Source organism: Strix aluco, chromosome 3 (assembly GCF_031877795.1).
Source record: "Strix aluco isolate bStrAlu1 chromosome 3, bStrAlu1.hap1, whole genome shotgun sequence".
Taxonomy (NCBI): domain Eukaryota; kingdom Metazoa; phylum Chordata; class Aves; order Strigiformes; family Strigidae; genus Strix; species Strix aluco.
In genome coordinates this window covers 40,521,438-40,547,920 of record NC_133933.1, presented here as the reverse complement: position 1 = coordinate 40,547,920, position 26,483 = coordinate 40,521,438, and the positions used below count along the sequence as shown (strand labels likewise).

General features: G+C 36.4%; 1 protein-coding gene across 6 annotated transcripts in view; it reads left to right on the top strand.

The window, feature by feature from the left end:
- Positions 1-26,483, top strand: part of BIRC6 (baculoviral IAP repeat containing 6) — a 186,551-nt gene that overhangs the window by 48,927 nt on the left and 111,141 nt on the right. For 2 of the 6 annotated variants that reach the window (XM_074818247.1, XM_074818253.1), the window contains exons 13-34: positions 1,051-1,211; positions 3,804-3,935; positions 5,181-5,312; positions 5,560-5,738; positions 6,289-6,419; positions 7,287-7,448; positions 7,558-7,689; positions 7,944-8,041; positions 9,262-9,409; positions 13,772-13,905; positions 15,012-15,158; positions 15,694-15,881; positions 16,513-16,827; positions 17,249-17,348; positions 17,817-18,031; positions 18,204-18,412; positions 18,725-19,071; positions 20,031-20,250; positions 21,188-21,321; positions 23,864-24,001; positions 24,759-24,886; positions 25,485-25,616. In XM_074818247.1, the coding sequence (XP_074674348.1) occupies positions 1,051-1,211; positions 3,804-3,935; positions 5,181-5,312; positions 5,560-5,738; positions 6,289-6,419; positions 7,287-7,448; positions 7,558-7,689; positions 7,944-8,041; positions 9,262-9,409; positions 13,772-13,905; positions 15,012-15,158; positions 15,694-15,881; positions 16,513-16,827; positions 17,249-17,348; positions 17,817-18,031; positions 18,204-18,412; positions 18,725-19,071; positions 20,031-20,250; positions 21,188-21,321; positions 23,864-24,001; positions 24,759-24,886; positions 25,485-25,616 (3,682 nt within the window). The remainder of the gene's footprint in view (positions 1-1,050; positions 1,212-3,803; positions 3,936-5,180; positions 5,313-5,559; positions 5,739-6,288; positions 6,420-7,286; positions 7,449-7,557; positions 7,690-7,943; positions 8,042-9,261; positions 9,410-13,771; positions 13,906-15,011; positions 15,159-15,693; positions 15,882-16,512; positions 16,828-17,248; positions 17,349-17,816; positions 18,032-18,203; positions 18,413-18,724; positions 19,072-20,030; positions 20,251-21,187; positions 21,322-23,863; positions 24,002-24,758; positions 24,887-25,484; positions 25,617-26,483) is intronic. The other 4 variants (XM_074818251.1, XM_074818249.1, XM_074818248.1 and 1 more) reach the window with 4 other exon arrangements.

Below are 26,483 nucleotides of genomic sequence, written 5' to 3'. Positions count from 1 at the left end.
GCTTTGTATCAATCCTTAATCTATTTTAAAATGTTTTTCTGCGTAATACTCACTGTGCAGCATATTATTTGATTTAAAATACCTTTTTGTAATTTGGATGTTAGGAAAAAATCTAACCAATATTTATAGCAGCATACTCAGTTTCTTAGTGTTCTTAGTTATACGATTAAATAAGCACAGACTATCAAAGTTACTACATTTTAAAAAATTATTTATGGATAAATTAGAAGATTAGGAGGTGCAGTTTTAAAAATGTATACGAATGTGACAACGCATGAATAGTTTTATTTGAATTGCTCGTTGGTTTGAACTATTTTTTGCAAACCTTAGTGTATCAAACTATGGAGCTGATCACTGAGGGGTACTTATTATCTCAAGTTTACACTTCCAGTGTAAACCAAAGTTGGTTTCAAAAGAAAAATATGACTCATTAAAAGAAAGCAGCACCCATTTTGCACAGCACAGGCTTCTGAGTGTGCACCTGGTAAGACTCACTTCGCATCCTATATAAATTATCAAATGTATTTAAAAAAATAATTGAAAGTAGTATTTTGAGTCTCCTGGATGTGGCTGTTGTGACACTGGAAAGTCACATATTATAACACTTACCAGTGGAGAAGGCCAATTTAAGAGATTGCAAGGTAGTTACTATCATACGCTTCACTGATTGGTAGATCCTTTTTTAGTGTGGGTTTTTTTTCCTCCTCATTTTTTTTTTTTTTAGAAATGAGTAACTGGTATTTATAGTAATACGAAAACAGTACTGTAATGAAGGTAATAGGGAATCTTTTCACTGCTACTTTTATCTGAACATTGATTTGCCCTCTCTTATCATTTGGCTTTTAACATGTTTTTCACAAAATGAATGTGCTTAACTGCAGCTTGAAATACTTTCACTTCAGAAATTCATGTGGATGTCAACTAACGCAAATTAAGTTTTTCTTCTTGTTAAAGAAAGTGTGCATAGATGGAGAATGCACTGGGTAATGCTGCCTGCTTGATCTGATTTTTCTCTTAACACTGGGTCATTGTCGTCTTTTTTCCTGACAGCAACAGCTGGGATGAGCATGTCTTTGAACTGGTTCTACCAAAAGCCTGTATGGTTGGACATGTGGACTTCAAATTTGTTTTGAATTCAAACATCACAAACATTCCCCAGATTCAAGTGACTTTACTGAAAAATAAAGCTCCAGGCTTAGGGAAAGTCAATGGTAAGAAAGAACTTAAGATATCTTTCAGATTATTTATTTTCTCAAACTCATTATTCTCTGTGATGTATATTAGAAGAATTGCTTGAAATTGTATAAATACTTCAGTTTACTTATTTCTATTTTATTCAATTTCTTGGCATCATAGTCTGTTTTCACTTACGATGTTTGAATGTAAATTGGGGAAGTAAACTGGGTGAACAGTTTCAAAATCCTGAATTCTATACAAATAAAAGTGCATAGCTCAAAAAAGTTGAACTGAATTATTATTCTGTACTGCTTGAATCCTACAGTGATTTAAAAAAATGTTGTCAAGTGTAAATCATCCTCGGGATTGACTGATGAAACAAATGGTGCTCTTAATGTTCTTGATATATTTTAAAAATATATAATTATTCCAAGTCACAGAAGGAAATTATTTGCCAGTGCTTCTTGGATGCATAAGAGAAAATAGCAAGGCTTTTTTTGATGGCAGTAGATAAAACCTGGCTTCCTTGGGAGTTCTCTCATCATCTGGCTCATTAACTAAGCTGCCCTGTCTGCTAGGGATGGAAGATATTACATGCAGCACTTCCTTTTATTGAGGCATTAATTAGTTATCTTTATCTGACCACCTCTTTTTGAAAAGCTTCTAGGAACTTGGTATTTCAGGGAAATGTTGCTGTCGGATATTAGTAAATTGGCTGCTGGATATGAAATGTGTTGGGTAGAACAGCAAGCACAACTATAAAAGCTCTTTTTTTTTTGTTCAATTTTTTTTAAATGCTAAGAGCTGCACAGTTAAACAAGGGTAACAGAGCTGTAAATTTTGAGAAGGCATACAGGCATACATTGACATTCATTCATTGACATGCTTTCATACAACTTCTCACTCTGTAGCATCCCCCAGTGTTTAACAAGAAAAAAAGTGTGCTGGAGATGCTTCTTAAAGAAATCCTATAAACTGGTGGTTATCCAAGAACAAAATATTCTAGCATAGTAATATTGTTGGAGAACAGCATATTCTTTTAGGATACAAGGTGGTTTATGAGTTTTAACAGAAGTGCTAGCTGTGACTACAGGACAGCAGTCAACAGGTGTTCTTACAGGTTCTTCCTTTGTTTAATGCTTGAAGTAAAAGCTTAATTTTAACACATAGCAGAATTTTGTTCTATCAAAGCAAAAAATGGGACAGATGGCCCATATTGCTTTTCTGAATGGAACCTGCTTTGTTTAAAGCATGGATTTTAGAATTCAGTCCATTGACACGTCTGGATGTCAGAATTAATCTGAAAATCTTCACCTGTGAACCAAAACAGAAAAAAGGCTAAACCATTTTCCTTACTGTTTCAGTTTTAAATATTTCAGAGCAAACAGTTCCATGAATTGATAATACTTGGAGACATTTGATTTGGCTGTGAAACAGATTGCCAGAGCTTTCTGTGAATGCTTTACAGTACAACATACTGGTGACAGAGTTGTTCCAGAAAGTGACGTTTCACTTCCCTACATGTGATGTAGTGGATTTTGCTTTTTTTCTGTTACGGATAGGGTGGAGAAAGCATGGAATGGAGGGCCAGGGTTTACACAGGCAGTCTGGAAAAGGCTGGGGGATGTGAGAGTGCCTGCGAGGCAACCTTTGCAAGGTTTTTTCTTTGATTCAGGAGGATTGGGGAGCCTCAACTAACCATCATCCTCTTAAGTGTTATTGCATTGCAGTTGTTTCCTACCCTTTTTCAATTTCTAGGGTTTTGGAAAAAGACCTTTAATGACATTTGCCTTTTTTCTATGCACTATGAATGAAGTAATAGGCTACTAATGATTTCATTATAAGGGAGAGCAAATGTAGAAAATGTGTATCTCTGCCGGATATTAACCAAAATGTTCCAATCCCAGAGAGAAGTAATATTCAGGATTGTTTGGTGGCTCTTGAAAATGTATAAAATCTTCAGACTGAAGTTCAGTTAACTCCACAACTGCCTCCCCTTGTCTCCTTCTGAGGGGGAGAAAGGAACTGAAATTTCAAGATAATGAGACTTAAGGAGGATGTGTAGGAACCCTGGAATCAGTTAAATATGTAGTGTGTAATAACGGGAAGGCCAGAGACCTAATTATTCTGGTTTGGAACTAATGTTTTTGATGGCAGTTATTTTACTGTATATGCTTCTTGTTCATTTGCTTGCATGTCGTCTTCATCTGTGATTCATGAGAACCATTTAATTGAAAAAAGAGCTGTACTTCAGTATTATCAAAACAACATCTGATGTTCAGCAGGAGCAATCCAGTTATTTTCAGTTTAAATTATCAAACTTTCAATACTGGAATCTAATTACTTAGGAGTAATCTGCAGTTGATTATTAGGAGAAAATAATTTGGGCAGTGTTAAAGCAAAGCAGGCTGTTTACAGGTCATTCAAAGAAATATTTGTTTAACTATTTGCTGCAACTTCAATTGCAATCCTAATATGAAAAACATGAGTTTGTATATTTGTGATTCTTAAATTAGAAATAGTGTTTTGGGCAGAAAGCTGATAAATTTGCTGTGAAAACTACTGCTTCTGTTTTCTGTGAGCCTTAAGCAATGTTTATGAAATCTTGCTAATATTTTTATTTCCAGAAGCAGCAGTAGATAGACAGATCATGTTTCCTTTATCTCCAGCTCATAATATTGAAGTGGAGAGAAATGGAAAACCAGGACTGGTTGAATTCAATGAAGAAATGCAGTATATGGATGTAGAAGAGCCACAATGTAAGTTTTATTTATGTTGTTATACTTTGTTTAAAATATGAGCTTGCTTTTTTATTTTTTTAATGATACACTGGAATTTTTGCAAAAGTTTCTCAGCCATTTAAAATAGACTAATTTCTCAGCCCTCTTCAGTGTTGCCTCTCTCAGTGGTGTGGTCACTGTATGAGTTGGAAACACAGGCACACAGACACCTACCCAACCCCCCCAAAACTACTGCAGAAATTTGGTGCTTAAAAGCAAATTAGTGTTTATTCAAATTTAGAAATAAAGTAGATGGATATGGCACCTTTATAACTTTTACCCTGTTCCAGCAGTATTTTACTTGGTGTCCTTAGCTAGTTTTAATAGAATTTTTCTTTTCATACCTGGCTTTTGTAGAGATTGCTGCTGTAAATCAAGAAAAATAATAAACCGCTAGTAAAGAATTCATAACTAGTCATGTTGACTTTCAGCCACATCAGATTTGCTGTGCCTGGTTTTATAACCTTTTTTGTTAACCAGTACTCTTCCACAAAATCTGTTAGAGAGTCTGAAAGGCAATCAGATTGGGTCTGAGTGAGGAGAGCTGCAGACTAAAAATCAGTAGTCGGGGCGAATCAGTTCTAGAACTCTGGTTCTTTTTCTTGTTCCTTTCAACAGTCTTACTTTATACCTTATTTTCTTTCACGTGATCAGGCTTGTCTAGAGCATGACTTTAAAGACCCTTTCCAACCCAAACTGTTCTATGACTCCAAGAAAGGTGTTGCAAAGGATGAGGGGAGGGATCAAAGGGGTGATAAAAGAAAAAGTGCTGGAAGGAGGTGTTTCATGCTGAGAAAGAAGCAGCAGATGAGTGAATGATAATTTCAATAATTTCAATATACCACAGGAGAAACAAATCAGTCTTTGCTCTTTTGAGTTTTTTTTAAACGGTTCTGGCCTGTTTCAGAAAAGACCCAGTGAGAGTTGTGGATCAAAATATTTTGGCTTATCATTTTATCAGTTTGTATTTTGTGGCTCTGAACCCATTAATGTACATATTATCCATATAACTGAAAATTCTTTGAAAACTGTCATTTACCTTTATTGATTTCACTGGAAAGTGGCTAAAAGCGAACCTCAAGTAATTGTTAGTTTTTTCGATATAGAGTTTATATGTATTTAGTGATCAGAGTTTGACATGGTGTATTTTGAACCCATGTAAATGATCAGATTTTCTGACTTAATTATGAGTAATTCAGGTCCATGTTACTCATGTTTTTTAAGGTCTTAGATTGTGTCCATTTCTGGAGGAACACAAGGAAGATATACTTTGTGGTCCAGTATGGCTGGCTACCGGACTTGATCTATCAGGACATGCTGGAATGTTGACACTAACAAGTCCAAAGCTTGTTAAAGGTAAACATGAAGTATGCATGACTGAAGTGCATCTCATACTTCTGTAGTCAGACTTTGGTTTGTATTTATTTTCACATTGCTGTAGAACACAATAGTGAGTTACCTTTTCAAACTGATGCTAAAGTACTGTAATTAATATAGTTGAGCTCTGCTTGTACATTGTATCTGTGAAGGTGAAATCTGTTTACAACTTGCCCTAGTAAACTATGCAAATTCCCCCCCCCCCCCTTCTTTTTTCCACTTTTAGGCATGGCTGGTGGCAAGTACCGCTCATTTTTAATTCATGTTAAAGCAGTGAATGACAGAGGAACAGAAGAAATCTGCAATGGTGGCATTAGACCAGTTGTTAGAATACCGTCTCTAAAACCTCAGACTAACAAGGGCCATTCTCTTGCTTCACTGTTGGCAAAAGTTGCAGCAGGCAAGGTAATGAATAGCCAAGAAGGACATCTGTGTTAAAGCTGTAGAAATGGTATGATTTACATAATCTGAAAATGAAACAGCTGTTAGGAGACTGAAGATCCATTAAAAATTACTTTTCTAAGAGTTGACACTGTGTTGTCTCTAAGTTGTTTCTTCTGTGCAAGTTTAGTTGAAAAAGTCTGTTCTGGCACTTTCCCATTCTGAGCACTTGTTTTTGAAACTTCTGTTTTTGTGAACGTTTTCAGTAGTTGATAGACCTCATCCTCCACGAAGATTTTCATATGTGTGTGTGTATTTTACTCATGATCATTGTAAGATTGGATGATATGATGTACATCTTGTGGACATTATTAGAATGGTTAGAACATAATAAATTAGAGAACACTGTTAAATTTGATGTTCTGTATTAAAGCAATTAGTGAATATAAGTATTTTAATACAGTGCTCAAACTGAGTGAGAGATTTTACTGAACTGTATGCATTTCACTGAACAATGAAGCCGTCAAAAACAATGCGATTTATGAATTTTTTTTTTTTCAAAAAAAAAAATCAGGAAAAGCCATCTACCAAAATTGAACCCACTAATTCTTCAAGAAAATCAGATAATCTGAGAGGCTGTGACTTACTTCAAGAAGTCTCTGTGACAATTCGAAGATTTAAAAAAACTTCCATTTCAAAGGAAAGGTTAGTAGGTGTTTCTTAATTATAAAAAATATTAGCTTTAGTTACACTTCTCATAAAATTTTTAGTTCTCAAAATAGTTCAGGTCAAACCACTGTTTCAAGTTGTCATTTCATAAACGTATTTTATATGCAAAATCCTGTAAATTATGAGTTGGAGGGCACTGTGCTATGCAAGTTGTGGTAGAATAACACCATGCATGAAATTGTATGTTGACTGATTATTTGCCTGACTTGAAAAGGATAAATATAAATAAGTTTTCTTGGTAAATTAGATAAACTATTTGGACAGATTTTTTTTTTAAAGGAAGCATCTTTCCTTTCTGTTTTCACTTGTCTTGTTTCTTACAGCAGAGTGTATTATTTGTGAAACAGTTTAGAGTCAAATTTAACTAAGAAATGGTTACTTAAAAAACTGGTTAAAGTCTCTATGGACTGGTACTACACAATTAAATACAAATAATATAGTGTTTAATTTTTATTGCTAACTGCCACTCCAGAATGGTGGCACTGGCTGTAATGGGCTTAGAGAGGTCAAAGAGGCTGCAAAGAGGTATGTGTAAACGGTTGCCAAAGAGTGTTGTAGAAGATGAAAGTTTGTTTAGGTATAGAAGTTCGAGGGGGAAAGAAAAAATCCCTGATGGTTACTAAATATACAGTAACCTGGGAAGTTCTGTGAGCAGAAAACAGGAAGATTGGGAATGTGTGCACAGAAAGTATCGTATAAGCTTGTGCACTAGTTTTACTCTTATCTAGGCGTCTCTTTTTTTGCTGCTTCTAAGACAGGATACAAAGCTGGAGGGACACTTTAATGGGAGAATGGCCATATTGGATAATTCTGGTTTTTTTATTTCCTTCCCCTCCTCCCTAGAGTTCAACGGTGTGCCATGTTACAGTTTTCAGAGTTCCATGAGAAGCTGCTCACCACTCTTTGCAAGAAGACAGATGATGGTCTGACTACAGAACATGCTCAGAGTCTTGTACTAGACACGCTTTGTTGGCTGGCCGGAGTGTATTCAAATGGACCTGGCAGGTAAGAGAGAAATTGTGTTTAAATTAGCATGGCTATTTCTTAGTATCAGTTGTGTTAAAAAAAGTAAAGTTTTATTTGATTCTCTAAAGTATGCAACTTGTTTTTACAGCTCAAAGGAAGGAAATGACAGCTTGCTTTCTAAAACACGTAAATGTGTCTCTGACATTATACGTGTTTGCTTCTTTGAAGCTGGGCGGAGCATAGCTCACAAATGTGCACGATTTCTTGCACTATGCATCAGGTCAGTGTTAATTATACACATTTTCATATATTTATATATATTGGGAGTTTCTGCATGCAGTCTGAATTGTACACGTGTTATTTTTAACATTTAATTTATAAAGCATCAAGACCTGGAAGATTGTATGTTGAGGAAAAATGTGTTAGGGTATGACTGCAAAGAACATCAGTCTTTGAGCTTCATCTTCTGGTGGAGATTTTGTGTTTCATTCTTAACTTCATTAAATGTTTAAGTGTCTATGTCTGTCTTTGTAGCAATGGCAGGTGTGACCCAAGTCAGCAGGGGTTTGGATCAGTTCTTCTAAAAGCTTTACTTGACAATATGCCTCTTTTGCCTGCTGCTGCAACCGGTGGTATGTACACAGTATTTGTTGTCATAAAATACACAGTACATTTGTTATTTGGCACATTTTGTTGGACTCTAGTAAGAGTTAGGTAATTGTTCAGTTAGTACAAACTGCTTCTTGGAGTGTTCTGGTCAGGTGGTATCTAAGTATGAAGCATGTATTTGTAGATGATGGAATTTTAAGCAAATTAGCTTGTTTAAAACAGAGTACTAAGGCACTGACATTTTTAGGAGAGCTTAAGTAAGCTTTCCAATAATTCTCAAAGGTGTTCAGCAATCACAGATACTGTTGACATAAGTGAGAGTCAGGATTATCTGTTACTTCTGAAAGTTAGGAGATTTGTTCCAGAGAGCCTGGATATCCAAATGATGTCCAACTAGCAATCCACTTCTGTTACTTCTGCATCAAAAGGAAGTTTTTAACTAAATTAAATTCCTTCTAAGAGTAATGGTATCTTAGTACCTTGTTGAAGCCTTTTGTGTACCAAATAGAATGGGAAGATGACTTTAGCACTCATATTTGAGGTGGCAAGACCTCCTTTGTGTTTTTCACAGTATGACATTCTTGAATTGCTTCTACCTTGACATGATCAAGGGGTCTTTCAGGGAAATTAGTTTGCAGTCCAAAATCCTTATGCTACCACCCAGGTGGAAACATTTAACACACTGCTATTGAGGGTATGGAATGCATAGCAAGGGGAGGAGGAGGAAGCTGAGGTTTGTGTTTTTGTACAGAACCACTGCACTGTGCTCCCAGAACTGTAAGTAAACAGTACTTCTAGCAAATTAAGGAGACAGCAGCCAAAACCAGAGAATAACAGGATAGGAAGAGCTGAATCTAGAGTAAGCCTTGGCTCTGAAGTGATTGGAACCATATCCTAGCACCTTAGCGTATCAAGAGCATTTTGATTGTTGTGCTCGGTAGAAGCAGTGAGCAGAAGCAATGAAAGAAGTATGTGCGAAGCTGTCTCTTGGGAACCTTTTTTTTTGTTCAATTATGAATTAGTTGATAAGAGAATTTGAAGTACTTGTGGACACGAATGATTACAGAATGATTCAAAACTGAAGTCTCTCAAAAAAAGGGGAGGGGGAGAACACTGCCTAGTCTATACTTGGTAACCATTAGATACTTCATTTATCACTTCCATTGATTGTGCTTCAAAGTATGCTTTCTGATGGAAAATTCACACCATGTTTCACCTGAAATTAATTATTTTTTTAATGCAGGATCTGTGTATTGGTATTTTGTATTGCTGAATTACGTAAAGGATGAAGATTTGGCAGGATGTAGTACAGCTTGCGCATCGTTGCTAACTGCTGTGTCCCGACAGCTGCAGGATCGCCTAACACCTATGGAAGCATTACTTCAAACAAGGTACTTAGAAATGTGGTTGTTGTAAACTTAGTAAAAACAAACATACAGACTATCTAATGCCATCCTCTGGTGTTCTGAAAAAGGTTAGCTGTTTAAAAAAAGATGCATTTTTCCATTTGTTTGAGCAAGCGTTAATTTGATACAGTTCTGGAAAATACTTTTAACTTGTGCAAAGTTAAAGGTGAATTTAATAGCTACCTTGCAATTTACAGTGCACTTTAAATCAGCAAATGTGTATGTAATGTTTGAAGTATGTGCAATCCTTAAGGAGTATTTATGATTTTTAGTGTAAGTCCTATTTTGAGTATGAGAGGGAATCAGATATACAGAATAGTTCAAGTTCTGCGTATTGCTACACAAAATTGTAGTCTCTCTGTAAGCTGACCATACATTTAACATATTGCTACTGAAGGCCGGATTCTAAGTGTAGAGACCTGGAGTAATCTACTGGGAATGCAGGTTCTTCGTATAAATTGTATATCAATGTAATTTCAGACTCTGATGTTGCATCTTCTAAATATTGAACTGATTGGCCATTTAACTTTGGATTTACATGATATCTAAAGAAATCTCTGGTGGTTCAGTTTCATAGCAGTTTCCAAAGCCATATTATGATGATGGGAACATGCTACTGTTAAACAGCTCTTTCAGCTGTGATTTGTAGACAAGAGTTTTCCTCCAAATCAAGCAAGATCGAGGTAGAAGAGGTTTGGTAGAGGTTAGTTCAGAATCTTCGGATCAAATAGAAAATTTAGTAAGCTAAGTTTGGAGGGGGAGATGGTTTGGTGGTGGTTTTTTTTGTTTGGTTGGCTGTTTTTTAAAAGGACTATAATCCCAAAGTACTTGATAAAAACTTGTTCTCAGGTGTTATACGTAGGTCCTTACCATGCTGTCTACTACATTCATCTTCTGTGTTGTTATTTCACCATCTGTAATCCTTGCAGTTGATTAGAAGACTTATCCCAGCAATAGAAATGGTGACTGGATAATGGAGAATTTTGAAAAATACACAAACTGAACTGGAAAATAAAAGGTTTTGTGTTTTCTTGCTGAATTTTATTTAGAAGCCAAATGGTGGAGAAAAACGTGAAAATTCCACTTGACATGAGAATGTCACCTTTCTGTAGAAATTGACTTGTTCCTTCATACAAATTGTTTCCAAGTACCTCCTTTAAACAGCGTATCTGAAATAAAAGTTTCTTTCCTTTCCAGTTGTCCACTTCTGAGTTTGGCACATGTGACATTTCAGATCACTTAGTGGTCAACACAGCTGACTTCAATCTCAAGGGAAGCTTTCTGAAGTGAGCCCTGTTCTTGGCATCCTTCAAAGTTAGATTTTCTGAATGTTTCTAGATGGTGTTTTACTGATTTTCTTCTTGGAACTAAATTTGCTTTCTTTTAACTCAGTATCCCCATAATTAGGATAAGAATAGCAGCAGACACATGTCTAATCCCACATCTGATAACTGTAGCTCTCTCTAGCAAGGGCTGACTATTTCTTGACTTAGTTTACTAATTCAGACAAAATTTACTGGTCTTTCCTTTATATGTCTACAGATCAAAAGAATACTGTCATTTCTTGTTTGATTTTTTTTTTTTAATGTAGAGGCAGATTAGACAACTGTTTGACCTTCTCTGTAAGATTAACATTAATTTTTTTCATTTAAAAAGATAAATTATTAGGCAGCCATTGTTTTACACTTTTTCCCTTCCTTCTCCCCGAGTTGTATTTATCATATTGGTGTGCATTTGTGTTGCAGAGTTTCTAGTACTATTTTTTTTCTTCTTTGTCATTGTTCCCGGGGTGCAAAAGCCTAACATTTGGTAATCAAATAAAAGCAGATGTCTGCTTAAAGGATCAGCACATTCATGTTGTCTTAATGCAGAGTAGTGTTCATTTTACTATCACGTGCTGCAATAAAACAAGTAAAACTTGCAAGGATGAGGCTAGATGGGTATGTTACATGACTTGCAGTTCAGAGAACAACAAGAAAGGAATTTCAGACAGTATTTTAGGCTGTCCTACAACAAAGCAGATTGGTTTGTCTCTAGGAAATCTGACAAATTTCTCCAGCCTGCTCTTGAAAGCACCTGATTAAAGTAGTGGTGGAATTTAATTATTCTAAGTGTTGCAAGTTATTGCGTAGCTTAATTATTCTTATCATTAGCTCTTGAACTGTCATCTTCTGCCCACATCTAATCTGGAATCTCTCCTGCTGCAACTAAAGCCTTTTAAAGTTTGTGTCCTGTCCACCTTGGTGATAAAGAGCAGAGTATTTCACTCTTAACAAATTTTGAATGTCTAGAGGTTTTATTTATCTTGATTGTATTCTCCAGATCTGTAGTAATTCTTAAAGCATTTCCTTGAGCTGTTTTCTTTGGTCCTTATCTTTCTTGAATTGTGGTACACAAAATTGTAAATATTATTCCAGTTGAGATTCCCAAGTGAAGCAGAAGAGTTATTTCACATAGTTTATATTCATTATTGGATAGATGAATAGCGTGATGGGCGTTTTATGTGATATTGTTGATTCATTCTTTGTTTTTTGTTGATGTAACTTCTGTATCCTTTTCTGAAAAGTGTTGCTAATGCAGCTTTAAACTGTGAACCTGATTGTTCCTGCTGAAGGATCAGTAAAAGGCACTACGCTTATTGAAATAAACCTGGGATGGACAGAATATTTTGAAGTCTCTGCAATACGTTCAAATTCTGATCCTATTCTACAAAGCTCTTATAACCCCTTTTTAGGTTTTAACACGTGCTTACTTAATAAATCAAAGACTTCACTTAAATCATGCAAGTAATCAGGGTTAATATTGAGCTGACCTAATTTATTGAGTTTGTAAATCTGAGGTCTAAAACAGACTGTGAAAGGTACCCTACTGAATTTTGTCTGAGCATTTTTGTGTGTTCTAGTAACCACTTTACAGTAGCATGTTGTCTTGCTTTGCTTATGAAAAAAAGGTCACACAGCAAACATGTCGGTCTTGCTAGATGTGCAGTATGCACTGTTTGTGCGTAGTACATGCTTGTAGAGAGCAACCTTGATTCATCTAATATGTGTTCTTAGTATAAAGTTGTCGTCTTAAATTTGCTACCGGGTAGGTGCTTGTAAGTAACTTGGTTGGGGAATGTATGTTAAATGGGTTGATCTATAATTCTCAGATTCTCCTTCCTCTCTCTTTTTTTTTTTTTTCTTAAGATCAATAGCAATTATTTCCCTTTCGTATAATGTCGTCTTCTGACTAGTTACTCTTGGTATTGCATGACAAAAAGCATTGAGCCCAGCCAACATGGAAGTATTTTAACATTCAGAAAACTCTAGAACCTGTTCTACCTTATGGCTGTTATTGTAGTATTCATGTAAACGTTTATCCTTTTGTGACTGCTTGATCAAAAAAGACATTTAAACACTCCAGCATTCTCAGCATTACCTACTGAGGGCTTTCCTCACCTGCTAAGGAACAGAGAAGCTGCTTGGAGGCAGAGTTTTGGCACAACTTCCTGTCACTGCTGGTGTGATTATGGAAATATTTCATATTTGTTTTGGCTCTTGCCAGTCAAAGCGTGAAGTGTCACGTGTTTCTTACTTTTCTACCTACACACCTATATTCTTTCTACTCCTGCTTAATAATTTGTCCTGATTTCCATTTTTAACTGCTTGTCAGTTGCTGGTAATAGGTATTGGTACACCAAAAAACCCCCACTGGTGTTGTTATTACTTTGGATTTGCCTTTTTCTTGGCTTATAAAACCCTAATTGATTTGGGACCACCTTGTTACCTGAGTGATTGTGTATTATTTTTTCCACCGCCGTACTGCCAGAGTAGGTGTAATGAGATTTTTCTTATGCTGAGATATTTAAATTACTCAGAAATGTTGGTTGTTATCCCTACTAGCATTTCCTTTTTTTGTTCTTACTTCAGCTGGAAGAAGAAGCTGAGGTGGAATTTCTTCTGCTGTTTTGGAAAACAGCACTGTGTTTTAATGACTTCAGATAAACGTCTGATTTACCATTTGCAGGCATGTGTATTGCTGCGGCTAATTGTCTAAGGCTTGTAGTTCTAGTTTCCATGTCTGAGTGTGATTGTGTCATGTTTTCAGGACAGTATTACATCTTCAAAACTGTTTAGTAGCAGAGAGTTACTTATTTAGCATCATAAGCTGTTTGAAAAGGTTACCTAATAAATTACTTTAATGAAATAAAAGTAAAGGGTAACTTCTAAGGTACGTCAATTGATTGAAAAGAATAGTTTGGAATATAATAAATCCTGATGATTAAATACTTGGCCTTTTTCTGTAAATAATTTTATACAAGTTCTTATTGTTTGAACAGTGCTGTTTGTCTTATTCCATTTGCAGATATGGATTATATAGTTCACCTTTTGATCCAGTTCTGTTTGATTTGGAAATAAGTGGCTCTTCTTGTAAAAATGTATACAACAGCAGCATTGGAGTACAGTCAGATGAAATTGATTTGTCTGATGTTCTATCAGGTATGTAAGTTTAATAGTAATCTATTGTGGAAGAATTGGTAATTTTCTCTATTATACCACTTTCCTTTAGTGAAGATCTGTTTTTATGCTTTCCATCTGTTTTATAGCTGTACATAATGAAGATCAAGATATTCTCTTGCTTTGTGAGATCTCTTACATTTCCTGTAGCCCTTAGGGCAGGAAAAAAGCTTCTTTCTGGAATCTGATCTTTTCTTATCCTGTAGAAGATCTAAGAAAAGGCTAGAGATTAAACAGAAAGGCTGCTATCGTTCCTGGGTCAGAATCATCTAGGAAGCAAGCATCTGTCACTTCTGTTGAGCAGCTTCCTTGAGATATGTTATTACCCATTTAGACTAGCAACCGTCTCATATGCAGAGAAACCTAAATGGATTTTTCTGAAGTTGGAAAGCTGCCATATGGTACTCTTCTACTTAAATATTACAGATTTAATGAGATTTTTTTTTTCTGTTTCAGAGGCATTAAAATATATTAAAAGCATATTTGTCTCTATCATCTCGGGTTAGTTCATAAGTGAATCTTTAGGTCATGGAATGTCCTAAGAATGAGACAATTTTTACCTGTCAGGAAATTCTTTTCATAGCAAGCATATTCATCAGTCATACTGACTCCTTTGCTTTTTTTGTATGCTCTTGTCCATCTCCTTCCTATCCCTCCCTCCATACAACACTGTGAATTTGTTAGTATATTGAATAATAGACTAGTTTCTATACTAACTTGGTGTATGATCTTAGTCGGTCTGTTACTTTATGTTCCTTTCCAGTAACACTGAAGTATTTTTGCAGGCTAATTCTCTCACAGTGTAGAAAGACTAGATCATCCATATATAACTTATTTCTGGATTTAAGAAGGTTACACTATGCTTCTGCTGTCGCATGTGATAGTTTGACTTAAGATACGCTGTTCAGATTTGGCAGCATTATCCATTTTAAAATATACTTCCCTTTATATTGTGAATGTGATAGTGTTAAGGTGAAGTAATAAACTATGTGGGTTATATTTAGTTGTCCCTTTTGACTCTTCATGACTTGAAATGTCACCATCAAGAAAACATTAGCTGATTGTGCAGATGTTTATTTCTCTTTCAGGAAATGGGAAAATAAATAGCTGTGCAGCTGCTGAAGGTAGTTTTACTTCCCTGACTGGACTTCTGGAAGTTGAACCTCTGCACTTTACCTGTGTTTCAACAAGTGATGGAACTAGAATAGAAAGGGACGATGCAAGTACGTTTACTGGTATATACAATTTTTCATTTTTTTCTATTTAGCATAGCTCCACAAAATGATATTTTTAATTGGACATAATGAGCACTGTTTGACAAACAGATCGCCTGTAGTTTTGTAAGCGTTGAAACATGTTGGGTTTTTTTAAATAGTTACTATATGGGAAGTTAAACTCCTTAGAGCTTAGCAAACAAACTGGATTCCAAATTCACTAATTTGAATCCTTGTTTCTGTTGGAGAGTATAACATACAAGCTTGCATCTTTACCTTGCAGCCTTAAGTGGCAAAAGAATTCCAGAACATTAGGTGGCTCTCCTGTAATAAAAATGTTGCATGTATGATGAGTGTGCATAGTCTATAAACTATATACTTCGTAAATCAAGATGATGTTACTTTGTAGGAAGAACTAGGTAAAAGGAAATTTGTCTTGTTTTTACATTGCTCTTAACAATTAGTAAGGAATTAAATCAGAAGTGTGTTTTATAACTTCTTTTCTACATAAACGTTTATGTTTGGTTTGGTTTTCTGTTTGTTTGTTTCATGCCAGTGAGTACCTTTGGGGTTACCCCAGCAGTTGGTGGCCTCTCTTCTGGAACGGTTGGGGAAGCCTCGACAGCACTGAGTTCAGCAGCCCAGGTAGCTTTGCAGTCTCTCTCTCATGCAATGGCCTCAGCCGAGCAACAGCTCCAGGTGCTGCAAGAGAAACAGCAGCAGCTTTTGAAGCTTCAGCAACAGGTTGGAGGCTATTTGGCTATTTTTTAATGCTGTCTCTAAACTTCAAAAGCTGAGAAAGTAGTTGCAGAGCTAGTTGCCTTTTTTTTTTTCCTTTTTTCTCCATAGTGTATTTGAGGAAGAAACAGCTCTGCACTGAGGATCACTCATATTAAGCAAAATACTGAGAGTGTCTCCCATGCTGCTTTGGTCTTTCAGACTTGTTTTTTGTGTATTTTGAGGGTGGGTTGGGAATTTGTAATCAAAACTAAGTCTTAATACTTACCAGTGTGAAATTGAAAAAGCCCGCTGAAATGAAAAGCGCAATTGGTGACACAGGGAAGTACCAGTCATAAAGCCATTGTCAGTGTAAAGCTTGACTGTATTGACTCTACTTTGCTGTTTAGTTGTAGGGTCTTTATTATTTTTTGATTACTCCAATTAATTACTTAATTACTCATGCTCATCAGCAAGTGAGGTCAAATTGAATAGTTTCGTTTTTCATGTTGTTGGACATCTAATATGCCTACGTTGTAGGTAGCTTGGACTTACTAAATCTAGTTTTATAATGAAGGTTGAACTTCTAGTTCAATACTACTGCTGTGTTCACAAGCACTATTATCTGCTACATACACTGCTTTCATTTTTCCCACAGAAAGCTAAGCTGGAAGCAAAACTGCATCAGACAACAGCAGCGGCAGCAGCAGCAGCATCAGCAGTTGGTCCTGTTCACAACTCTGTGCCTTCTAATCCAGTAGCAGCCCCAGGGTTCTTCATCCATCCTTCAGATGTCATTCCACCCACACCAAAAACAACTCCTCTATTCATGACTCCACCTTTGACTCCACCTAATGAGGCAGTTTCTGCTGTTATTAATGCAGAGCTTGCTCAGCTTTTCCCTGGTTCAGTCATTGATCCCCCAACAGTTAACCTTGCAGCACATAACAAAAATACAAGCAAGTCTAGAACGGTAATTATTTTTGTTTGCTTTTCGTGTAGAAACAAGATGCTGTAAGCCTCATCAGGATCTAATTTGTACTTGAGTGCTAGCAAATACCTGTTTATTTGGATGAGCTGTGAAAACTGTATCACTAAATTTAGACCATATGAAAAGGAAGACTTATTAACACAAGACAGAGTTGTTACAGTACCTTAAATGATTTCTTTTAATTGCAGCTATCTTAACTGTATAAGGAGTTATTAAACCTTTGAATTTAGTAGTTAATATATTTTGATGGCTCATGCTCAAATCTAAGTTGTAGTGAGGTGTCGTCAAAATTGTGCATCTTTAAATCACAAGAGGTTTTCTCACAGTCTTTTGTAAAGAACAGTTTATTATAAATGCATAGATTTTAATGACTTAATTTTACTGATGTTTTCCCACTCTTCAGAATCCACTTGGATCTGGTCTTGCTCTTGCAATATCTCACGCTTCACATTTTCTTCAGCCTCCACCTCATCAGTCAATTATTATAGAGCGAATGCATTCAGGTAAAACCAGAGTTCCCAATAATAATTTTGACACATTTTCTGATAAGAAGTATTTTCCAGGGTCGTAAGACAATTGCTTAGCTGCAGTCTCACTTGGCTTTCCAAAGAACAGATATTTTTCAGTTTGCATTTCTGTTGTATCTGGAAGTTTAAGGCCCAGCATTCAGTGATGCTTGTCAATGTGAAAAATCCTGGGGGCTGAGGAAATATGTTGAGTCTTTAGACAGAGCACCCGTTCTCTGAAATAATGCATAAAAAGCATAACAATTTTTAAGTTGAAACCAGAGTTTTCTTTTCAAAGGGTGAAGTTGTAGTGAGAGATTCTGAGACTGTGCAGCTATTTTTAACCTCAAATATCCATCTTTTGAACAATAAATAAACAATATCTTTATTTTTTGAGAAGTAACATCTCTTTGCTGATTAGCATGCACTGGTATTTTAGGCAATCCTGTGGTTTTTTTCCTCTAGGAGCAAGAAGATTTGTGACCTTAGATTTTGGAAGACCTATATTGCTGACGGATGTATTGATTCCCACTTGTGGAGATTTGGCTTCGTTGTCAATTGATATCTGGACTTTAGGAGAAGAAGTAGATGGAAGGCGACTAGTAGTGGCCACTGATATTAGCACACATTCACTTATTTTACATGACTTATTGCCACCCCCAGTTTGCAGGTTTATGAAGGTAAAAGGAGATAGGCTGCATACTCTGTCTTTTAAACTCTTGATCTTTGTTAGTATGTGAACTTTCTCTTAAGTTCTCTTCAGACCAAACTTTAGTTGGCTATCAGTTTTTTATGATGTTTTGATTTGGTGTTTATTTTGCCTTGTTACAGTATAGTTGCGTTCTCTTTCAGATCACTGTTATTGGTCGATACGGTAGCACAAATGCCAGAGCAAAAATCCCATTAGGATTTTATTATGGCCATACATACATCTTACCCTTTGAAAATGAGCTGAAACTAATGCACGATCCCCTGAGAGGAGAAGGTGAAGCTGCCAATCAGCCAGAAATTGACCAACACTTGGCAATGATGATTGCATTGCAAGAAGACATACAATGCAGGTTAGAAGAAAAAAATATGTGTACTTACTAGTTATTTGAACTTAAAACACTGGGATATCATAATGTTCTAGATTTTTTTTTTTTTCCTTCGCATGATATTCTTCAGACCAGAGAGAAGTCTGCCTTTGTTGTAGAGTTGTTACAGTGAATATCTTTATAGCAATAACAAAGATTGCACTGTAATTTTTTTGCGATATCTGTTTTAACAGTGCATTCAAAATGGACCAGAAGTCATCTTCTGGCAGGGTGACTGTCAAGTCATTGCCACTTGCTAATATCTGTTGAATTGTGTGTTGGAATGTTTTCCTTTAGGTACAATTTGGCCTGTCACCGGTTAGAAATCCTTCTGCAGAGTATTGACCTGCCACCACTCAATAGTGCTAACAATGCCCAGTACTTTTTACGAAAGCCAGACAAGGCAGTAGAAGAAGATAGCAGAGTATTTTCTGCTTACCAGGACTGCATTCAGCTACAGCTTCAACTCAACTTGGCTCACCATGCTGTTCAGAGGCTCAAAGTAGCTTTAGGTGCAAGCAGGAAAACACTGAAGGAACAATCTGATCCAAAAGAGTTGATTCAGATGTCATCCACAGAACAGTTACGCACCATCATTAGATACTTACTGGATACTTTGCTTAGTTTGCTTCATTCTTCCAATGGTTAGTATTTTTTGAGGGTTTGATATTTTTGTGTGTTAGAAACAATTTGCAAGTGTTCTATTTCTTGGTCTGTACTTTCCCACTATAAATCTTTTAAACTATGTTCAGATATGTTTTACTAAGATTTCAGTAGCTGGTAACATACAGTGTAAAGTTTCATTAGTAGCACCAAGCTGACCTAACCACTTGCTGCTCCCAAAAAGAATAGGAGAGAGAGTCAGGGTCCTTTTCCATAGTCCTGGCTGCATATTCCTTTGTTCAGATAGTCATCTGATACTTCTGTGGGCTGATTCAGCTGTTTGCTGAAGTAACAAAAGAGTGCCCAGGCAGAATACTTATATTGCTATCATAGGTAGAATGAGGTTGTGGAAGGATCTGTGAGCATGGAACTCTGTACAACACTGGGTATGGATTAGGCAGTTAGAAGTGGAGAGGGGAAGCAGAAATTGCTTCAGGGGGTGGGGGGGGGGGTGGGGGGGAAGTCATAAAACCCATATCTCTACTCAGTTCATGATTTTCAATATCCAGTAAGGATTTTTATTTCCTAAACTTGATGCTGAAAGTTCTTGGAGAATTGAAAAACCTAAGTAGCGGTGGTGGTTTTTTCAAAAGAAAAAAAAAAAAAAAAGCAGAACATTGTTCTATTGATAGATAGGTGTGTCTGTTTTGTCATTTTCTGTGCCAGTTTGTTCTAAACATAACGGTGGTTTGGTTTTTGCCTTGTGTAGATTCCATGGGGGTATTTGCACTGACATGGAATGGATTTGGTTTTGACCCAATGGCCTGGTTGTTAGGGGTTACCTGCAAATTACTGTGTCCCCATGTGTTCCCACCTCCTTCGCCCCTGTCTCAATTTGTCTAATCATAATAGTTTTAAAAACTTCCTGCAAACCTTTTTCTGCTATGTTTTCCAGCCATTGTCGTCTTAAACATAGTTGCTTGTTCCCTTTTTTTAAAAGGGCACTCTGTTCCTGTGGTTCTGCAAAGTACTTTTCATGCTCAAGCTTGTGAAGAATTATTTAAACACCTGTGTATCAGTGGAACCCCAAAGATACGATTGCATACTGGCCTTCTGCTGGTTCAGCTCTGTGGAGGAGAAAGATGGTGGGGTCAGTTTCTCTCAAATGTACTGCAGGAATTATACAATTCAGAGCAACTGCTCATATTCCCACAAGACAGGTAAGGTATAAGTCTATATTGATACATTACCTGTGAATCACTTAAATCATTCTATTGTTCATAACTTAACATTGGAATTGACAAAATGTGATTGAAGGATACTTATCCATCTATTCCATTGATTTAAGAAATAGTCCCCAAAAAGCACTGCAAATGATAAATGTCTGATTGCAATTATTTATTGTACCTATTTGGTGCTTGCACCACAAGAAGTTGCTATTTTTCCTTACTTGAAGATCTTCGCATACCTAGCAGGATTGCTCCCCAGTGTCAAAAACTGCCTTCTCCTTTATCAGGCTTAAATGCACCCTCATCATAGAGCTGCTCTTCTAATGCATTTGGAAGTAGGATTGAGACTGGAAAGAGCGCTATTAGCATTTAATACAAAAGATTTCTCTGAGATACAAGCAAACAGATGTAGAGCTGAGCACTGAATGTTAGGTGTGTTGATTATTTCAGATTATTGATTAAAGTCTTTGATATTCTAAACATTAGCATTTTATTTTAATCAAACATATTTGCTGTTCTGTGTCTTTCTGCCTTCTTTGGACAGCAACATTTATATTTTCATATTTTTTAATATGAATTAATTTAAGGATATAAGAATACACGGATTTAATTCTCTATCCCTGCTGTTCAGTATATCATATGTAATAGGAAATAAACCAGATGAGATCTTGTTTCAGATGTACGAAGTTGAATGCTCTGCTGACCTCTTGAGGGTGAAAGAGAAAACGTTCACCCTAAAATACTGCACTATCCTTACAATAGAATGTGAAATCCAGTTCATTTGCTGGGCCACAGTACTGCTTTCTGTAGCAATCTGCTTGTGTCTCAGATGAAGGCCTTGGGGAATATTGTTCTGTAAGGGGTGTTTCAGAATATTGCCGGATCTGAAAAAGAAATAAAATCTTAAATATGTAAATTTTATTTTTAGGGTCTTCATGTTGCTTTCTTGCATTGGCCAAAGATCGCTTAGCAACAGTGGTGTTTTAGAAAGTTTACTTAATCTCCTGGATAACCTGCTGTCACCACTGCAACCTCATTTACCTGTGCACAGAAGAACTGAAGGTAGCCCTCTAATTTGGGAAACTATATTTTCATATACATTATAAGCTAGAAAACTGAGAGACTAGCTCACAATTTTTGGTGTATTAAAAGAAGAAATTGCTTGTTTACTATATTTCCAAACAGTTGTCTTTTAAAATGTGCTGAAACCTCTTTAGGTGCTAAAAGACATTCCCTTCCCCCACCCCCCCAAAACCCCTTGTTTAAACCTCAGCAAAATCTATTTGGTTGCTTTTAATTCAGCTAGGAAGCTCTAAAGTTTAACAAAGGGGGGGGGGAACATCCAATGTGTAGACAGTTCTAGACGCTCTAGTTAATGACTTTCAAATGTAGCATTTTGGAAAGAAGTGCCCCTTTTTGCTCATGAGATCCTTTCTAAGTTTCAAGCTCTGGAGGTGAAACGTGGTTATGAAGACAAGTTTGTTAGGTGTATCTGCATGGTTCCTGCAAACTATGTGGTGTTTTTTGTAATCACAAGGAATCTTCTTTTTTTTTTTGACCCTAAAAAAATTACTGAAATTACATTCTCGAACCTTGATTTTCTTTGAGTGTTTTCTTAGCTACCCTGAGTTTGAAGAGAGCACTTGCTTTTGAAAACATCAAACTCTAGGCTGCTTCATTTGTTATGTACATGTAGCAGAGCATTGTAGAAGGTACCTTGTTTAAAATTCTTAGCATTGTGGAGTTGGTAAATGCCAGCTGAGACTCTGTTCTTACTTTTTACCTTGTCTCCTCATGTAAACAAGCCTACAGCTGGTGTCAGAAGCTGTCCTATTGCTTCCCATTGGTCTACCATGTACTTTCTCTATCTTGGCCATATCCTGCTGTAGTCTCTAACTAGTTTGAGGCAAACCCAAGCTTACGTCTCCTCTACCTCTGTTTGCACTCTCCCCACAGCTGCCAATTCCTTTCATAGCTCTTGCCTTACTAGTTGTCCTCACGGAGGACTTTAGGAAGCAGAAGTAACTGATACTTCAGAGCTTTATTTGCTGGTCTTCCAGCTTCCTTCCTCCTGGACAGTACAGGTGAGTACTAGGGCATTATTATGTGTGGTGGAAGCATCAGGTACAGCAGAAGAAATTCCTATTTGAGAGCTATCATGCATAGCTAAGGGTCAAAGGGGTGAAAACTTACTGGGGAAAAAGAAAACAAAGGACAATCAGCAAGAGGTGAGTGTTGTAGGTAGAGAGAAGCTGTAAACTTTGAGGCAAAAGGGGGAAAAAAGGAGTAAGCAAAAGACACTTGGAGGGAGGGAGAGAAGCTGAAAATTTTGATTTTTATTTTTTTAAAAGATAAAAGGAAGAGAAATGCACTTGTTTAAACAGAACTATGAAAATGTGTATACTTCATTCTGCAGCAAGCTCCTTCCTTTTTATTTTCCCAACCAAAAAGGTGTGTAGTGGCCACCAGTGGTACTCATTTCTATTGCCATTTAGTCTGCAGTTCCTGTTCAGGCCCTGTTATGGGGAGGCCTCCTGTTCCTCCACCAGCTTGGGGTGAACTGGTTTCTGACAGTGTGGACAGGAAACTGGAGTTAAGAGTCAGGGCCTGCATCCTATTGCTAAGTCTGCCAGCAGCTATATGTGATTTTGGACAAGTTGTTTCTGTGCCTTAGTTTTCTTGTTTGATCTGGAATTAATAATAGTTTGAATTAATTAAAGCTTTTTGAGGTCAGTGCATGAAAAGTGTAGTGAGTTAAATGTGGCTCAGCACAGTGTGCAGATATGACAATGTGTGTGTAACCTCTAGTACTAATGACTTTGCTGTATTGGTGTTATGTAAAAGTATGCCATTTGCATAATGACAGTGATTAAGTGGTCATTAATTGTAGGTTTCTGATCTTTATTGAGCACTCATGAGTTCACTTTAGAACTGTTCATTTAGATTTGCTCATGCACACAAAGATTTTTCTTGCATGTGTAAGATAGGGGTTTTTTCCCTCCTGCCTGTATAAAAATACTTCATTCAATGTGTGAGACTGAAATAGGCAATAGCCAGTCATTAGTACTGCCAGCATGGTTGGTTCATCTAGTCTGAACTCAGTCTTGACTTCCCTGCATCTTATTCAAATGACTACGTGAAAATACACTAACGAAGGAGTAAAAATAACTCTCTTCAAGCCCTGGTTGATGGCAGAATTTCACACTATGGAATTTCAGATGTCTAATTTATGTGCTTTAATGCAAGCAGCTATCATTCTGCATTTGGTATTTAGGAAATTTAGACATACAATTTTTGACTTTTTTTTTTTAAATGCTGCTTAATTTTTAGTTTTAACAGTAGAGGTGAAGCTTTTGACTTCTGACTTCATCAGACTAAGAGAACTGTGACATTTTCTCTTGCACCTGAGTTCTATACCTAATGTTTTATTTCTTCCCTCATTTATGAGTGCTCAGATTCTTACCCTTGTTTAAAAAAGTAAAGGAACGGAATCTTTGTGACCTAGTGAAATGTGTGCCATCTAATGCTTTTTATGATTTCTTCAAAACTAGTTTGTTATGGCTTCAAAACATTATTAAGGCACTCAAATCTATTTATTTTGAAGGAGTTTTAGACATTCCCATGATCAGTTGGGTTGTAATGCTGGTGTCCAGACTACTGGATTATGTAGCTACTGTTGAAGACGAAGCAGCCACAGCCAAGAAACCTCTGAATGGAAAAGAGAGGGAACGATTTTTGACAGGTAGGTAACACTTATTGTCAAAACTTGGTTCTATGAGTATTGGTTTGGGAGCTGTTCAAATACTTAAAATACATTTTCAATTCACTTGAAAAATGAGATTTTGGAAACAGATGTTGTGATCATTTTATTTGCATTGTTGTCTGCTTCTTTGCATCCACTTCTCCTTAGAAATATGACCTCTTTCATTTTGTTGAAAGTGAAAAGTTCAGGATTGATTTTAGTTTGCAAAATGTCTGTATATTATCCTGTGACTCCAGGACCTGGCAACTGAGAGTACACCGTGTTGAGAGCATTTGTATTGAGAGAAAGGGCAACAGTGTGACTTCATAACTGCTTTGTGTTTCCCATGGTATTTGTATCTAGTATTTTTAAATGCATTTTTTGTCTGTTTGTTATTATTTAAGTGGATTAGCTATGGTCTTCTTTGAACATATTTTTTAAAAGTGACAACTGTAAAGCTTTTGTGTTATGGAAGCTGTTTGGATACTTTTAGTTGGGATGGTCTTGCTTACCTCCTTATATGTTTTAAAAACAATGAAAACAAGATGGTGCCACTGCATTTTAAAATTACACCAAAATATTGCCATCAGTGATGATAGTTGCATAACACTAAGAGAGTTAGATTTTGTTTGTTTCTTTAGTATTTAGTGTGTGGAATGCTAACCATTGCTGCAACGTAAATGCTTTTAAATGGAGTTAAGTGAGGTTTAATAAGATGGATTAATAACTCTTTTTTTTTTTTTTCTATTTCCTTTAGGAAACCAGTGGAGTTTTATAAATAATAGTCTTCACACTCAGAGTCTGAGCAGATCTACTAAAGGAAACAGTAGCCTAGATAGACTGTATTCCCGAAAGATCAGAAAACAACTTGTGCATCATAAACAGGTGACTTCCAGCACGGTAGTGGCTATTTTCACAGAAGTGTATGTCATTTATAGTATATCTCATTTCTTGAATGAATAGGCCTTGGGACTTGTTCAGCCTTGCTTTTGCCTAGGTCTGGTTCTGTAGCTAAAGGCTGCCTAACTTCTTTTGACATTCACCTCAAACCATGGGGCATGGGATCTGCTGGAAGAACAGATGTTGAAATGTACTGTTGCACTCTGTGGCCCGCATTGGACAACAAATATAATTTACTTTCTAGATAAATCTGGGTACACCTGAATGCAAGCACCTAAGCTGTGACTTAAAAGTTGGTAATTCTTAAGACACAAAATTTTCATTTCTAAATGCAGCCATGCAGGTTTTATGACCCTGGACATGTGTCTTGAGCTCCTTTAAAAATACTGTTTCTTCTTAAACTTCATCTGCTCTGGGTCTGCTAGTAGCCCCTTACGGTGCCTTAGTTAAAATTGTATATAAACTGTATTTTAAAAGCTCAAGTTACAATTTGAACTGAAGATTACTATCATATGAACATACTGATCCTTTTAACATCTTATTGCTTAAATTTTCATTTTTTCCTATTAACATTTTCTTTTAGCAACTTAACTTATTAAAAGCAAAACAGAAGGCTTTGGTGGAACAGATGGAAAAAGAGAAAATACAAAGCAACAAAGGATCATCATACAAACTTTTAGTAGAACAGGCAAAACTAAAGCAGGCTACTTCAAAGGTATGATGCTCTGAAACTGTAACTGACTTCTTGTCCTTTGTGTGAAAAGACCTGTTCCTGCAAAGTCATTTTTGTCCTATATTGACCTGATTTTAAAAAGTAGTTTCATCATGGCTGCTATCAAGTATATTCTGATGCTGAAAGGAGCAGCCATCTGGAAATCTCTTGCACTGTGAAAAATAGTTTATCCTTCTAAAGGATATTTTTAGGTAGTCATGGCCAAAATCACTAATAATCTTGTAGCTTTGGGAATGCCGGTCATATCTTTAAACTTTGGATAACATATACCAGTAGAAATGTAAAATAATATTTTCTATGACAAACTTCTATGCATGATACTCTTCTGGATGCTCTCCTGGTTGAGTAATCAGAAAATAATCGTGCCAATGAATGTCTCCCCAAACTTAAGTAATACGACTTTTGAGAATGTTTTCTGAGCTTCTTCAGTAGCTTCTTAGCTTCCTAGAAGTACTTATGTAAGTTGTTGCATCTTGCAGTAAGCCCCAGATACTGAGAGTGGATGTGGTGGTTAAAGAATTGTTTTGATTATGAGATGAGGTGTTGAAATTCAGGCATTTCCAGAGATGGCAACATGGACTTTGCAGGGAACACAAAAGAAAAAAAAAAAGTGTAAATCTTTCTAGCTACTTTGGTATCTCTTTAAATATTTACTCTCTAGTTCCAGAAATACTAATGTCTGTTAGGATGACTGGAAGTAGGCATGGGGAAAGAGGTTGTAGAATGTTGGACCTTACAGGCAATTTAAAGGGAAATCTTACAACAACTTCCAGTAATTATGAAAAAAAAGAGACAGACAAAATTTAAACACCAGCATAAAAATAAAGCCCTAAGTTTCCACTAACTCTG